Here is a 13,806-nt window from a genome sequence, read left to right as displayed (position 1 = left end):
AGTAAAGAGGAAACAGACCCAGGACAAAGAAAACAAACTGGTGATTCTGAGTGGGGAGAAGGAAGGAGGGAGGGGCGAGATAGAGGTAGGGGATTAAGAGATATAAACTCTTCGGTATAAAATAAATAAGCTACAAAGATATACTGTACAGCACAGGGAATACAGTCAATAGTTTATAATAACTATAAACACAGCATAATCTTTAAAAATTGTGAATCACCATGTTTCATACCTGTAACTTACATAATCTTGTATGTCAACTATATCTCGAAAAAAAAAATTAAGTAAAATCAAAGTATGGAAATACAAAGCAAAAAAAACACACACAAAAAAACAAACAAAAAGATTAGATGTAGCTCACTTATCACAACAGATGCCTTCTGAAATAGTTACTAGAAAAATGAACGACACTCTATACTTTGAAAGTGAGGCTCACCACCTAAAGAAATCCTATGGAAACCAATCTATGAAGAGCATTGGCATCTCTTAATATATCCATTTAGAATAGGAGAAACAGCTACTGTCTTTGACCTTAAAAATGTCAATTCTATGTTGCTAAAAATAGCATAAAAAGTTACATTCCCCGGAGCAAAGGCTGGCCAACAGGAGAGAGGTGTCCGCAAGTACAGTTCCTCCGTGCTCTCCCAGGATAACTCTCCTGAGACACATATATACTTAATGGGTTCAGACACACTGAATTCATAAGAATTTCAAGAACAGAAAATAGACGAGAGAATTGAATAGGAACCTCACAAAAGAGGGTCTCTCCTGAGATAAGTCCATCTCATTAGCAAGCAGAAAGATGCAAATCAAAATCACAAACAGTTATCTTTAAACATTTAAGGGCACAGGGAAATTCAGAAAAGCATCCATGCCAAGGTGCTGGCTTGGAATAAATGGCATCCCAACACTGCTGCTGAGAGTGTGAGGGTTGTAAAACCACCTGAAGAAGTCATTTGGGATCATGGACTGAGCTTGAGCGTAGACGCACGTCTGATAAGACACACTTCCAGGGCAAGGTGGGCAGACCCAGAGAGAAAGGTCTGCACATGCTCACTAGAAACGGATACAGGACGATGACAGCATTATTTTTAGTAGCCAAAACTGAAAACAAAGCAATGTCAACCAACATTAGAAGGAAACAATTGGAATACATGCACAAGGCAATTACCTTCTACAGAGCAGCAACAATGAATCAACTACAACACATGATACTGAGCACAACCACTTCTATAAAGTATAAAAATAGGTAAAATTAATACTATATTGGGATGGATGTGATAGGTTTTAAAATTATTTTAAAACAAGAACGAAACACAAATGGGTCTAGTTATCAGGATCAGTCAGGCTCTCCGGAAGGAGAGAGAAGGGTTAGAAGGTGAATTGGAAGAGGGCACCACGGCAGGACTCCCAGAAGGCTTGACAGTTTCTTCATCCGTATGACGGCTTCATGGGTGTTTTCCTCGTGACACTTTATCGAGTTGGACATTATTGTTTTGTGTATTTTTCTATATGAATGTTCTATTTCACACACAGAAAAGGTGTAAAAGAACAAGAGTCTCTCCACACACACACACACAGGCAGCTCCGTTTCATCCATCTCTCACCCTCCCTCTCATCCTTGCCCACCTCTTGCAGCGCTTTACTAGTCAGCGGTGAGACACTGATACTCTCTCCTCCTTCTGGATGGATTTGGAAATTCACCCTTTGGTAAAGAATCTGAAAAAAGAACATGATACATTATAAAGGAATTGTTTTTAAATTTGCCCCGCCTGACTCAGCAGGGTTGAAATTTAAGAAGTTCTCTTTGGAGGGAAAAAAAATCCCACTACTTCCAAATGATGACTTTGTGGTGACAGGCTTGTGCTTTGGGACTTGAACACCTCCACAAGGAGGAACCACAGTTTCAGAAGTGGAATCAGGAGTTCCCGCTGTGGCTCAGAGGAAACGAATCTGACTAGTATCCATGAGGGCGCAGGTTCAATCCCTGGCCTTGCTCAGTGGGTTAAGGATCCAGCATTGCTGTGAGCTGTAGGTAGGTAGCAGATGCGGCGTGGACCTGGCGTTGCTGTGGCTGTGGCATAGGCCGGCAGCTATAGCTCTGGTTCAACTCAAGCCTAGGAATCTTGACATGCCACAAGTGTGGGTCTAAAAAAGGAAAGGACACCAAAAAAAAAAAGACCAAAAAAGAAGTGGAATTCATTCATTCATTCATATACAACGTAATGAATGACTATGAGATAAAAACGTTGAAATCCAGCATCTTTCCACATGTTTTATAGAGTTTCACAACCCAAGCACCACCCTCCCTGATGCAGGTCCATCCTATGAATTGCAGGACATTTAGCTTCTCTAAAATCAAAGCCCATATTCTGCCATTTCCAAAGGACTTCTAAGGGGATGGTGCCACCACTGGTTTTACCTCCATGGTTTCCAGCATACTGCACAAACCATTTCTTATATATTTTATTCTTAACACTAACTTTCTCCACCATATTTAATAATTTATTTCCTAACATTACTTTCTTTTCTCATACTGTACCTTTTCCTCTGTTAAAAAAAAAAAAAATAGCTAACACTATTTTATATCGGAATATCTTCAAATCCCTTTTCACATAAGTGACAATTTGTTTTCCATAAATCAAAAGTTTTCATTTTATTGGAAAAAAAAAAAAAAAAAGACCACAAATCTCAGATCCACAGATCCAACAAAATATACTTGATACAGTTAAGGGTTTACTTATGGAGAGCACTTACTTGTGTCTGCAAAGTGCTGCTAGCTGCCAGAAGAAGCTCAATGCTGCTGGGGGGACAATGTGTCAGAGCAAAAGCCATGAGCTCCTGACGAGTGGCCAAGTCTTGGTAACCTTCTGATTGTCCCAACTGGCTACAAACATCCCAACTTTTAGAATAACCTGAAAAGTGGTCCAGAAAAAACAAATTGGCTTTCACTAGGGAAAAGAAAACTTCCGTCTCACATGAGAAATACAATGGCTTTCTGCTTGGGTCTTAGGTTAACCAGAGCAAAGTGGGTTATTAGTGATACACAGTGATACACATCATAAGCAGAAGCACCTAAGGACCTAAAACACAAAAGAAAGATGATTATCCAGAAAGTTCAGCACTGCCGCCCCCACATTTTTCTAATAAACTAGGTTAAATTTTAGATTACCTGATGATGACTACAAATAATCTACAGAGCTTAGATGCTGAGTAAAAAAAGTGGATACCTAAATTCAAAAAGACTTGAGAGTGTGAACCAAGCACTTTCATGAGCTTATGAAATTTCCAAGCATCACACATCCTTTACCACTAGGGAAAAAACGACAATAATAAGAATGTCTCCTTCATTGACTTATCAGTTGTATTAAACAAGGTTTATTTAAAAACAACCTGCATTTACCAGAGTTCTCTTGTGGCGCAGTGGTTAAGGTTCTGGCGCTGTCACTGCAGTGGCTTGGGCTCTGCTGTGGCACAAGTTAGATCCCTGGCCTGGGAACTTCTTCAAGCCAAGGGTGCAGCCAAAAAAATTTTTAAATAAATTTTTAAAATAAAATAAAAATAACCTGCATTTAAAAGCCCTTTATAAAGCGCAAAGTGCTAGAGAGAGATTATTACAGACAGCTATACAGAATCCTTCACTTCATACATGAAGATACTCAAGGACAATGACAAAAACACAGACATTAACAACCAGCAGACATTTTTTTTCCTATGCAATGCTTATACTCTGAATTCTTAAAATGCACTTTTATTTGAAGGCGTTCCAGTTAGAAAGCGGTCTTTTTTCCTAAGTACAAAGGCCTCAGCCCAGACTAATTCCTCTCCATCAATCCAGGTACCATCCTTACAGGAAAACAATTATTACAAAGCTCTTCAAATAATCAATTAAGACAACAATGATTTTCCAGAATATCATAATTATTCTCTCAACTTAATGTTACAAAATCACAAGGTTAATATTACAGGACGCACTTCTTCCACAAAGCCGATTTTCTAATGCTGAGGTTATGAAGCATTGACCTTTTTCCTAGAGTTTCCAAATTTTTCATAGATGCATTGCTAGACTCTTTCCTTGACCAAACTTTAGTCAGGCCTATACCTTGGCCAGTCCTTGCCGAACCCGTATAATCCACTTTTAGCAAGAATCCTGCCCAGTCAGTTTAGGGAGAACCTCTTATCCTTGATACCTGATCACCCTGGCCTCCACCGGCAAAAATCCTGCTAAAATGGTTCAGTAAGAATTCCCCTACCCTTGGGAGTTCCCATCGTGGCACAGCAGAAACGAATCCGACTAGGAACCATGAGGTTGAGGGTTTGATCCCTGGCCTCGCTCAGTGGGTTAAGGATCCAGCATTGCCATGAACTGTGGTATAGGTCGCAGATGTGGCTCGGATCCTGCATGGCTGTGGTGTAGACCTGCAGCTGCAGTTCCGATTGGACTCTTAGTCTGGGAATCTCCATATGCCACGGGTGAGGCTCTAAAATGCAAAAAAAAATTTTTAATTTAAAAAAAAAAAAAAAGAATTCCCCTACCCTTGAGGTCTCATCACTGGGATTTTTTACCCATTGTTGATGCCCTCACTCTGCTCCTGGGCTATAAATTCCCAGCTCTCTTTTCTTCACTCAGCATTGAACCTGATCTCTTTCCTCTGCCAAAGTCCTGAATAGAGTTTTCTTACCATTTTTAACAAGTATTAGAATATTTTTTCTTTCTTTGACAGTAGCTATAAAGCATACAAACTTCATATACAAAGCGCCCAACTCCAGGAGGGATCACGGAGCAAAGCGCTGCATTTGTCAGCGCTCACTAGCAACCCACAGACAGCAGGTAAAAAGATGGGCCTGAGCTTTCATATACTCGGGCACAGCTACAAAAGCAGATGATTTAGTGCAAAGCCTATAATAAGATGACACTTCCTACCCCTCTGGGGAATGTGTTCTTTAATAGAGAAATTATTCCACAATAAAACCTGCTTATCCTCCAGGGATTTGAATTATAATTTCAATATGGAACATTTTAGGGTTGCAAACGACTTTGCAATTTCTCACCATTAATTTGAAAAGTGTTATGTTATCTTTTGAAAAAAAGTAAAGAATAGAAATATTGGCAATTTAGTCACAAATTATAGATACTTCAAAATTTTTAAATTTTCTTTTACATAACAAACACATAAAAAGGCATTAAAATATCGACATAAAACTGCTATTAAAATTATGAGCCTGTTTTTACTATGGAATGGAAAGCAACCAAAATCTCAGATAAAATATAACCCTTGAGCTCATTAAAATATTTATATTAATGTACAAGCACATGGAACACATACTCGCCAGCACTCACAAAACGTGGCTTATAAATACAAAGTGTCTGGCTTGCCAACTAGGCCAAGTGATTCCAAAACGGGCCTTTCCACTATTAATCCCATAAAGAGGAGAGGAAGACGGGGTTAGGCAGGGTCTACTTCACCTGTGGCCACCAGCTCCCGACAGTGCGCAGAGGCCGCTTTGTAGTCATGGAAACGAAGGGCTTGCTCCACTAGAAGGATCAGGACCTGTCCACGCCTTTCCTCTGGGTCTTCCCCTGTGAATACAGGCAAACCGCTTACTGATTTGGGCAGCATCTTCCTTAACACTATCTTTCCAATTAATTCAAAATAAATAGTGGAGATTAGACTGATTTTGATAAGATTATAGGACAAAAGTCATGGCCACTCAGATCTTCCCACCTTTTTATTAGTCATGGTATTAGCTCTACCTCCTAAGTGATCAGTGATGAATATCAGCCCCAGACCAGCCATTCCAACCTAAGTGGGAAGAGGTAAAGTTTTCCTCCCAATAGGAACTTTAAACATTTTTTCTGACTTTTTAAAATATCTTACCCGTTGAATGTTCTAATTATAATAAATGACAGATACGAGGGGGAGAATGTAAACATAAAGTAAAAAGGGTTTAAACTTCAGACTTTCATTGTGATAAAATTAATTCATGTATCAGGCTGACCAAGAGGCCCAGCTCAAGTCACAAATCTAAACTTGAGCCAGTCTGCACTTCGCAGGAAACGTGAGCAAGAGGACCTGATATACACCAGCCACCACCCCCTACCCAGCCCAGCGTGCTCAGCTTACCCTAGAGACCCGGACCTGCTGCCTTAGAAGAAAATCCTGACCTCTAGGCCACTTGAGCCCCGTTTCCACGCTGCCTACTCCAACATGCCGCAAAACTCACTCTTGCCACAAATCCCTCCAGAAGAGCGTGCCACTGCAAGTGAGGCGCTCTGCCCCCCAACCCCTGGACTGCCTTCCCTCCAATAAAGGGCATCACACTCATTATGAAATTGTTTTCGTTTTGTCATTTGACCACCGACAGTACTAAGCTTTGATTTAGCATAGTGAGCGTCCAGATTAAGAACATATACCAAAATTCAGCTTATGTCAACTCGAAGATCTTAAATCATTTTCCCTGGAATGTTCTTAAAGGTCAGCTTAGACGTCATTTCCTTCTATGGCATCTCCACATTTTCTTCGCTGAAAACACGTGGTTTGGGCACCCTCCTCCATGTTTCTTTCCTTCTCCTTCTCTGAACCAAACTACTGGGATCACCTTTTTTAATGACCTCCATCCTCTATCAGAATTTCAGTTCTTGGAGGACGGCAGTTGTTTCGTTATGAATTCTCAGTACCTGGTACCAAGTCCTGCACATAACAGGGGCTCGAAAAATATACTCTCAACGAACTTAGCATAGTTTCGGTTCCGAATGTAGTTTTCAATTACAAGACAATTCAAAGTTGCAACACAAATACAATTTATTTAAGCCAAAAAGAAAAAAATAAAAAATCTTTCATATTTTAAGGCGGTAACAGAAACTTATTTATACACACACACACTATACACATACACACACACAGCCCTCACATTATCTGGAATAAAAAGTAAAATGACTTTTACAGCACAGAAAAAGTTAAATGACTTTTAAGTATATCCTCCATTCACCTTCTTTCTGTGCTTCAGGGATTTGACTAGAATCTAAGGCAAGGGCTAGCCCAAGCTAACCTAAAAAGATTCTTTAAAAAAAAATTTTTTTTTTTTGGCTTTTTAGGGCTGCACCTGAGGCATATACAAGTTCCCAGGTTAGGGGTTGAATCAGAGCTGTAGCTGCCGGCCTACACCACAGCCACAGCAATGCCAGATTCCAGCCGCGTCTTCAACCTATACCACAGCTCACGGTGACGTTGGATCCTTAACCCACTGAGCAAGCCCAGGGATCAAACCCACATCCTCATAGCTACTAGTTGAGTTCGTTACCACTGAGCCACGATGGGAACTCCTAAAAAAGAGATCTTAGAGCACTAAGATTCATAATATTATTAAAATATATTTATGTATTACAAACAGAACATGTAATATTAAAAATGGAGCAATATGTAACAGTTACTCAATAATAAAAGCACATATCACAATTGCAAACCTATTTCCTAGAGAGTACTCTTGAAATATCTGCATTTATAAGAATATCAAATCAAAAATGAAAGAGCTAAGTGTGATTTTTTTTTTTTTATGTGACAACTTGGCTAGGTTGTGAAGGTATTTTGCAGACGTAATGTAAGCCCCTCATCAGCTTAAGAGGCCACTGATTATCAGCATCTGACATCAAAAGAGGTGAAAACACAAAATAAAAGTGAAGGGTTTAAAGTCAGAAACTTAACTGTGAAATAGTCAATAAATTATTAACTTCTTTATTCCTCATTCCTCACATTCAAAATGAGATTCATATATCTGCTATAAAGGGCAGAGTAAAAAGTAACTTAGATGAGTATAAAAGTATAAGATGAGAATTACTCTTGCTGCTAATGTAATATTTTATATGCAGATGGGTCAAATATGATCTCTTGGTCTACAGCTCAAATATTAATTGCTTTTATTTCTACTAAGTTCCAATCTGAGCAGACAGTTAAAAGGAAAAACTTAAGTAAAAACAGGCCTGAGGAATGACATCTAGAGAAATACTACAAACAAAATAAAAATGAAATTCACAGGGAGAAGAGCAAGGAGTATGGCCAGATTAGAAATCTATTTTTGAAAATGATCAAGATGTTTAGTCTGAAGAAGACACTAATGATGGTATGACAAGGCCTTGAGTATATGAAACATAATTTAAACTCTGTCCACCAATTCTTTGATATTCCCTTCTAGAGGTGGAGCTTCATGCTTCTCCCCTTGAGTGAGGCTAACTAGTGGTTCGCTCCTAACAAACAGAACAAGGTGTAAGTCACAGCGTGTGACTTGGAAAACTAGTCATAAAAGGCATCACAGAATCCTTCCTGCTCTCCTGTGGATCAATGAGAAACCCAGCAGCTGGCATGTTCAGAGGACAGACAAGAAGCCCTGTGGACGAGTTCCCTTGTGGTGCAGCAGGTTAAGGACCTGGTATTGTCACTTCAATGGCTCAGGTGACTGCTATGGTGGAGGTTCAATCCCTGGCCTGAGAACTTTCACGACCAAAGAAAAGGAAGAAAAAAAAAGCAGCAGCCCTGTGGAGAGCTCCATATGACAAGGAGCTGAGGCCTCTCACCACCCGCCAAGGAGCAACCATCCAAGCCTGTTCAGGGGCAGATCACCCAGGTCCAGCTGACTTCAGGTAAAGCCTATAAGTATTTCCCTTGAACTTGGGAGGGCCTGTGTGACTGATTCCGTGAATAAGACACAATGGAATTAGAAGGAAAAAAAAAAAAAAAAAAAAAAAGACACATGGAAATGAAGCTGCTGAAATTCCAAGACTAAATTATAGAAAAATATCATGAAGTTTCTGCTGGTTTCTCTTGGGACACTAACTCAGGAAGCTCTCAGCCATCACATAGGAAACCTGGGTGCTCTGAGAACACTGTAGGCAGACTATATGGAGAAACGTACAGAGAAGAGAAAGCCCTAACTATCCCATTCCCCAGCTCTCTAAATCTTCTCAGCCCAGATGCCAGACATGGGAAGAATGCAGCTTTGAGATGAGCCCGCCCCTAGCAGCTATATCTGACCACGACTTCATCAAAGACCCTCAACTGGCCAGCCAAGCCCAGTCCAACTCCAGAACTGGGAGAGATAAAGAAATGGCTTTTTGTTTCAAGCTGTACGTTCTGGGGTGGCTTACAATGTAGAATAAATAACCATGACACTCTGTAAGCTTCAGCAACATGTCACCTGCCTTGTGATGCCTTTCTTAATACTACTCCACCGTAGCAAAACACGAGAATCGCCTTCTTCAAGTCCCATAACAGGTTACGGACGCCACGTACGACCATCACACCCACGATGAAGCACGATTCACGGCTTCCTCAGCCCTTTCTAGATCCCTGGGGGCAGCTGGTGTGTCACAGAACTTTCTATCAAAAGTACCTGACAAAGTAAGAGGGCTTTACTTCTCTGCCGCCTCTATCTGCTCACCTGAAAATGTGGCCAACAAGGGGTGGTTGTGCAGAATGGAACTGCTAACGTGTGACAAGCAGACAGAAAGGAGCTGGTGCAGGGCGGTCACTGATATGTGTTAGCAATTATGTGTCCTCACATGGCTCACAATAAAAATACTGTGTTGAATGAAATGTGGATACTAGTCTTATCTTTTGATGATACTGCACGTTAGTTATAATACAGATTCCACGTTAAAGTTGGTCCAACAGTGGTGGCCAAGCTGAGATGGCTCCAAATACCAGGGCTAAAATAGCTGCAATGAGGAAAGAGGGCTGAGCACCATGTACTCTATGCACGTGTTCTCTGCAGACTGAAGAATGCTCATCCCATTCAAAGTGCACGTTTGCCAGGATCACTGATATTCCTGTTTCCGTGGCAATGTCACAGGACATAAAGGGAGATGAATCCTAGCAGGCAGGTCCATGGAAAATGCAGACAGCATCTCTGACAGCCTCGTTAGTGTCTATGAGCTGGATCCTTATGAAATTCCTCCCAGATGATCACAGGGCTTCAAAGGGTAAAAAGTGCTCTTAAATGCACTGACTCACTTGGGTCTTTTATATACAGCCTGGCAGGTGAAGCCAGGAGTGTCATTCCTACTTTCCAGATGCAGAAACTGAAGCTCAAATCATTTAGCAAACTAATAAGACGGTCTGGACTGAACCAGTCTTCTGATTCCACACCCAAGTTCTCCCCAATCATCCAAGACGCCTCCGGATGGATGACCGGCCCCAGCCACTGTGTCAGCACCTTACTAAAGGTAAAGATGCTACTGCGATGCCTTCAGACAGGCTAGAAAAGAACAGCTGACACATTAAAATTTACTCCAACTATAGGCCTTAAAAGTAAGAGTTCTATATATTAAGATTTTAAAACATTACAAAAATGTGTCCATTAAATATACTAATTCTATTTATTTCTTGGCCACACCCACAGCATGAAGAAATTCCCAGGCCAGGGATCAAACCTGGGCCACAATTGTAACCTGTGCCACAGCTGCAGCAATGCTGGATCCTTAAGCGGCTGCACCATGAGGGAATGTCCAAATATATTTTACATTTCAAAATATAAACAAGGAGTTCCCGTAGTGGCACAGTGGTTAACGAATCTGACTAGGAACCATGAGGTTGTGGGTTCGATCCCTGGCCTTGCTCAGTGGGTTAAGGATCTGACGTTGCCGTAAGCTGTGGTGTAGGTTGCAGACACAGCTCGGATCCTGAGTTGCCGTGGCTCTGGCGTAGGCCGGCGGCTACAGCTCCGATTGGACCCCTAGCCTGGGAGCCTCCATATGCTGCAGGAGCGGCCCTAGAAAAGGCAAAAAGACCAAAAAAAAAAAAAAAAAAAAAAAAAAAAAATATATATATATATATATATATATATATAAATAAACAAAAATATCCTTTTCTTAAAGCTAAAAATGGAATTTACCTGTATTTAAGTAAAACAGTGCTGGAAGTAGAAGTACCTTTAAGCAGGATTAGACCCAGAGGAATGTAGGATATCACTGGAGCATCTATCTCCCTTCTCTCGCAAACATATTTATTTTCAGGAAACTGACCAGAATAACGACTGCCAGCATCCCCAAGGCTGTATGTATCCTTATGATTTTCCTTTGGAAAGGAAGAAAGAGCCTCTGTCTTCCTATGTTTATCCATCTAATATTAGGAGAGATTTTGAATGACTCAGCTTGAGTCACACAGTCAACCCTGAACTGGCTGCCAGCCACTGCGGCAAAGCATCTTGACTGGGGTCACGTGGGCTGGAAAATGGATTTGTCCCAAAGGAAGACTGCTTAGCAAACAGACAAACATGTCCAGGTCAGGTAACTAGTGTTTCAAGTCAGCAGGGGGTCTTTATTCTTTCAGTTGAAATAGGAAGGTAACTGTCACAAAGTGGTGCCAGATCCCATTCAAAAGTTTTAAGCTGCACATTTAAAAACCGTTCAAGAAGATGAGAATACACTTGAAGTTGTCCATCAACTGGAATACACACTGGAGAAGCCAACAATACAAAAGTATTAAAAGACTGCTAAGCAGAACAGTGTGAAACGTGACCAGAGTCAGAAAGATTTTCCTTGAAAGTTATGGTTTGCCTTTGAACTCTGCCGAGCAAGATGCTTAACTTTCCCGATTGTCAATTTCCCTTGTAAAATGGGAAGAACATATCAACACCACTTAACAGAAAATGAATACATACATACAAAAACCCAACCAACTAGCAAACGCACAAATTTTTCTAAAAAATTATTCAGGCTCAAAAACCTTATACCAGATTTAGACACTGAAGGTAAACTGGGAGGGCTGGCTAGTCCTACATAGAAGCTTTCTGGTTATAAATGGTAACCCTGACTTCTGTTTCTGGCCTCTCAACCACTTCCCGGCACCCCAAATAAGCCTGCCCTCATTTAAAGAAGAGAAGGTCCAAGCAGCTCAATGGAGGTGGTACCCATTTTTATACCACACCAGCCTTTCTAGAAAAGACAAGTCTTTGCCTAAAAGCAGCTCCTCTGCCTCCTGTAAGCATGTTTCCAATATTTTCCTAGGATGATGCTGAGAATAATGCCAATGCTGTACTCTGCAGTTTAGCATTCAAAACATACCTGCTACCCTCAGCAGCTCAGCAAGGCCCAGCAGCTTGGCGGATTGCCTGTAGCACGTGGGGGACTGGCAGATACACTCCTTGATGAGGCCGATCCGGTCAGAGCACAATCGCACTACAAAGAAAGATAGACACACTGAAGACTTGTGATCAGGACACAACAAAGGGTATCATGACCTTCCTGATCTAAGGCAACTGAACAAATGAACAAAGTGAAAGCTGTGTTAACCCCCAGATCAGTAAGAATTATGAGAAAGACACAATTAAAAAAAAATTAAAGTTAGTGTTGCTTCTGAATGACTTATGTACCACACAAATCTTTGTCATCAAGCTTCTGAAATACAGTCAATGAACTGGCATCAGAAGGTAAGAAAAAGTGTCACCTTCTCAAGGGCCGTGTCGGGACAGAGGGAACATTTTAAAGATGGTGACGTCTGGAAACTTCACATACTTCCTCTTACACCAGAACAACCTCTCCTCAGCTCCGCAAATCCATTCCGTGTCCAAATATCCATGTTCTAGGTCCACCGTGTCTCCCCAGTTTGGAGGACAGGAGTCCTCAAATTGCTCATGGGTCCAACTCATTAACTTTCCTCCAAAAAATCCTCCCACTTAAGCTAGACGTTAGGAAAATAAAACATGTCTTATGGACACCAATTCACACTATGGGGTAATTAAGCCCATGTATACGGAAAAACCTTGAATTCAAGAGCATCAGGTATATGCTAGGAAGAAAGGGTATCTATTTAGGACAGAGGTGTTAACTTTCAAGAAACACGTATTACCTGGGAAGGTGGGACCAAATAAATACAACAGGAACAATTATTATGATAACAGCTGACATGAAATGACTACGACCTGTGTCCTAGGCACTGCTGTAGGTGCTTTAAGGATGTTAACCCTACAAGGCGGAACCTTACAAGGCAGGCACTACTATCCTCAGAAGAAACTGAGGTGCAGTACTTTTAAGTACTTTGGCCAAGGTCACTGAAAGTGATGGGACCTGAATTCAATTGGGCTCCTTCAGTGTCTTTCACAGCCTCATTCCCTTATCCATCCATTTCAGTCGCTCATGAAGGGCATCCAAGGTGCACAACATAAACGGTTACTTGTGAAGTTGCATCAGTACCAATCTGACTGTACAGGGGAGGAAGAAGGTAACGTGCAGAAGTCAGACTCGGAGCTGGGGAGCGAGAGCACAGGAACTGTCGCCCCTCCTCTGCAACGGAGTACTGTCAACTGTCACAAACGCAGGTTCGTGAGCCAAACTACCTAGCTTTGCCTCTAAGCAGCTGTGTGACCATAAGCAAGCTACTTAACCTTGATCGGGAAAATGAAAATAATAACTGCCACTGCCTCATGGGGTATTTTCAAGAATTAATAAATGCACGCAAAGTATACAGAAAACATAAAAACCACTCAATTGTTATTACGAACATTCACGGAAATGTTTAAATATTGGCTCCTCTAATATAAGGATTCTCCGTGTTCAAGATAACTTTAAGGACTGTCTGGGGAATATTTATTATTATCTCCATCTGAGGAAGGTGAAGTTCAAAAACATTAAGTTGCCACAGATCACACAGCTCAAAGTGGCTGAATCAGAATTTAAACTCAGACATGACCTGCAGGCATGATTCTGTCTTGTTATCAATGTACTAAGCCCTCAAAGCCATTATTTTGGTTGTGGGAATAAAAGTGCCTAAACTAATCTTTCTCGAAGGTAAGGAAAGCAGAGTGGAAATGGGGGAG

General features: G+C 41.1%; 1 protein-coding gene across 1 annotated transcript in view; it reads right to left on the bottom strand.

Moving 5' to 3' along the window:
* Positions 1–13,806, bottom strand: part of NBAS (neuroblastoma amplified sequence) — a 359,592-nt gene that overhangs the window by 167,340 nt on the left and 178,446 nt on the right. The window contains 4 exon segments of the mRNA XM_021087823.1: positions 1,630–1,719; positions 2,758–2,915; positions 5,468–5,581; positions 12,056–12,169. Coding sequence (XP_020943482.1) covers positions 1,630–1,719; positions 2,758–2,915; positions 5,468–5,581; positions 12,056–12,169 — 476 coding nt within the window.

The sequence above is a fragment of the Sus scrofa genome, chromosome 3 (assembly GCF_000003025.6).
Source record: "Sus scrofa isolate TJ Tabasco breed Duroc chromosome 3, Sscrofa11.1, whole genome shotgun sequence".
NCBI lineage: Eukaryota > Metazoa > Chordata > Mammalia > Artiodactyla > Suidae > Sus > Sus scrofa.
The sequence above is the reverse complement of the archived record's forward strand: the minus strand, read 5'-3'. Positions and strand labels throughout refer to the sequence as shown.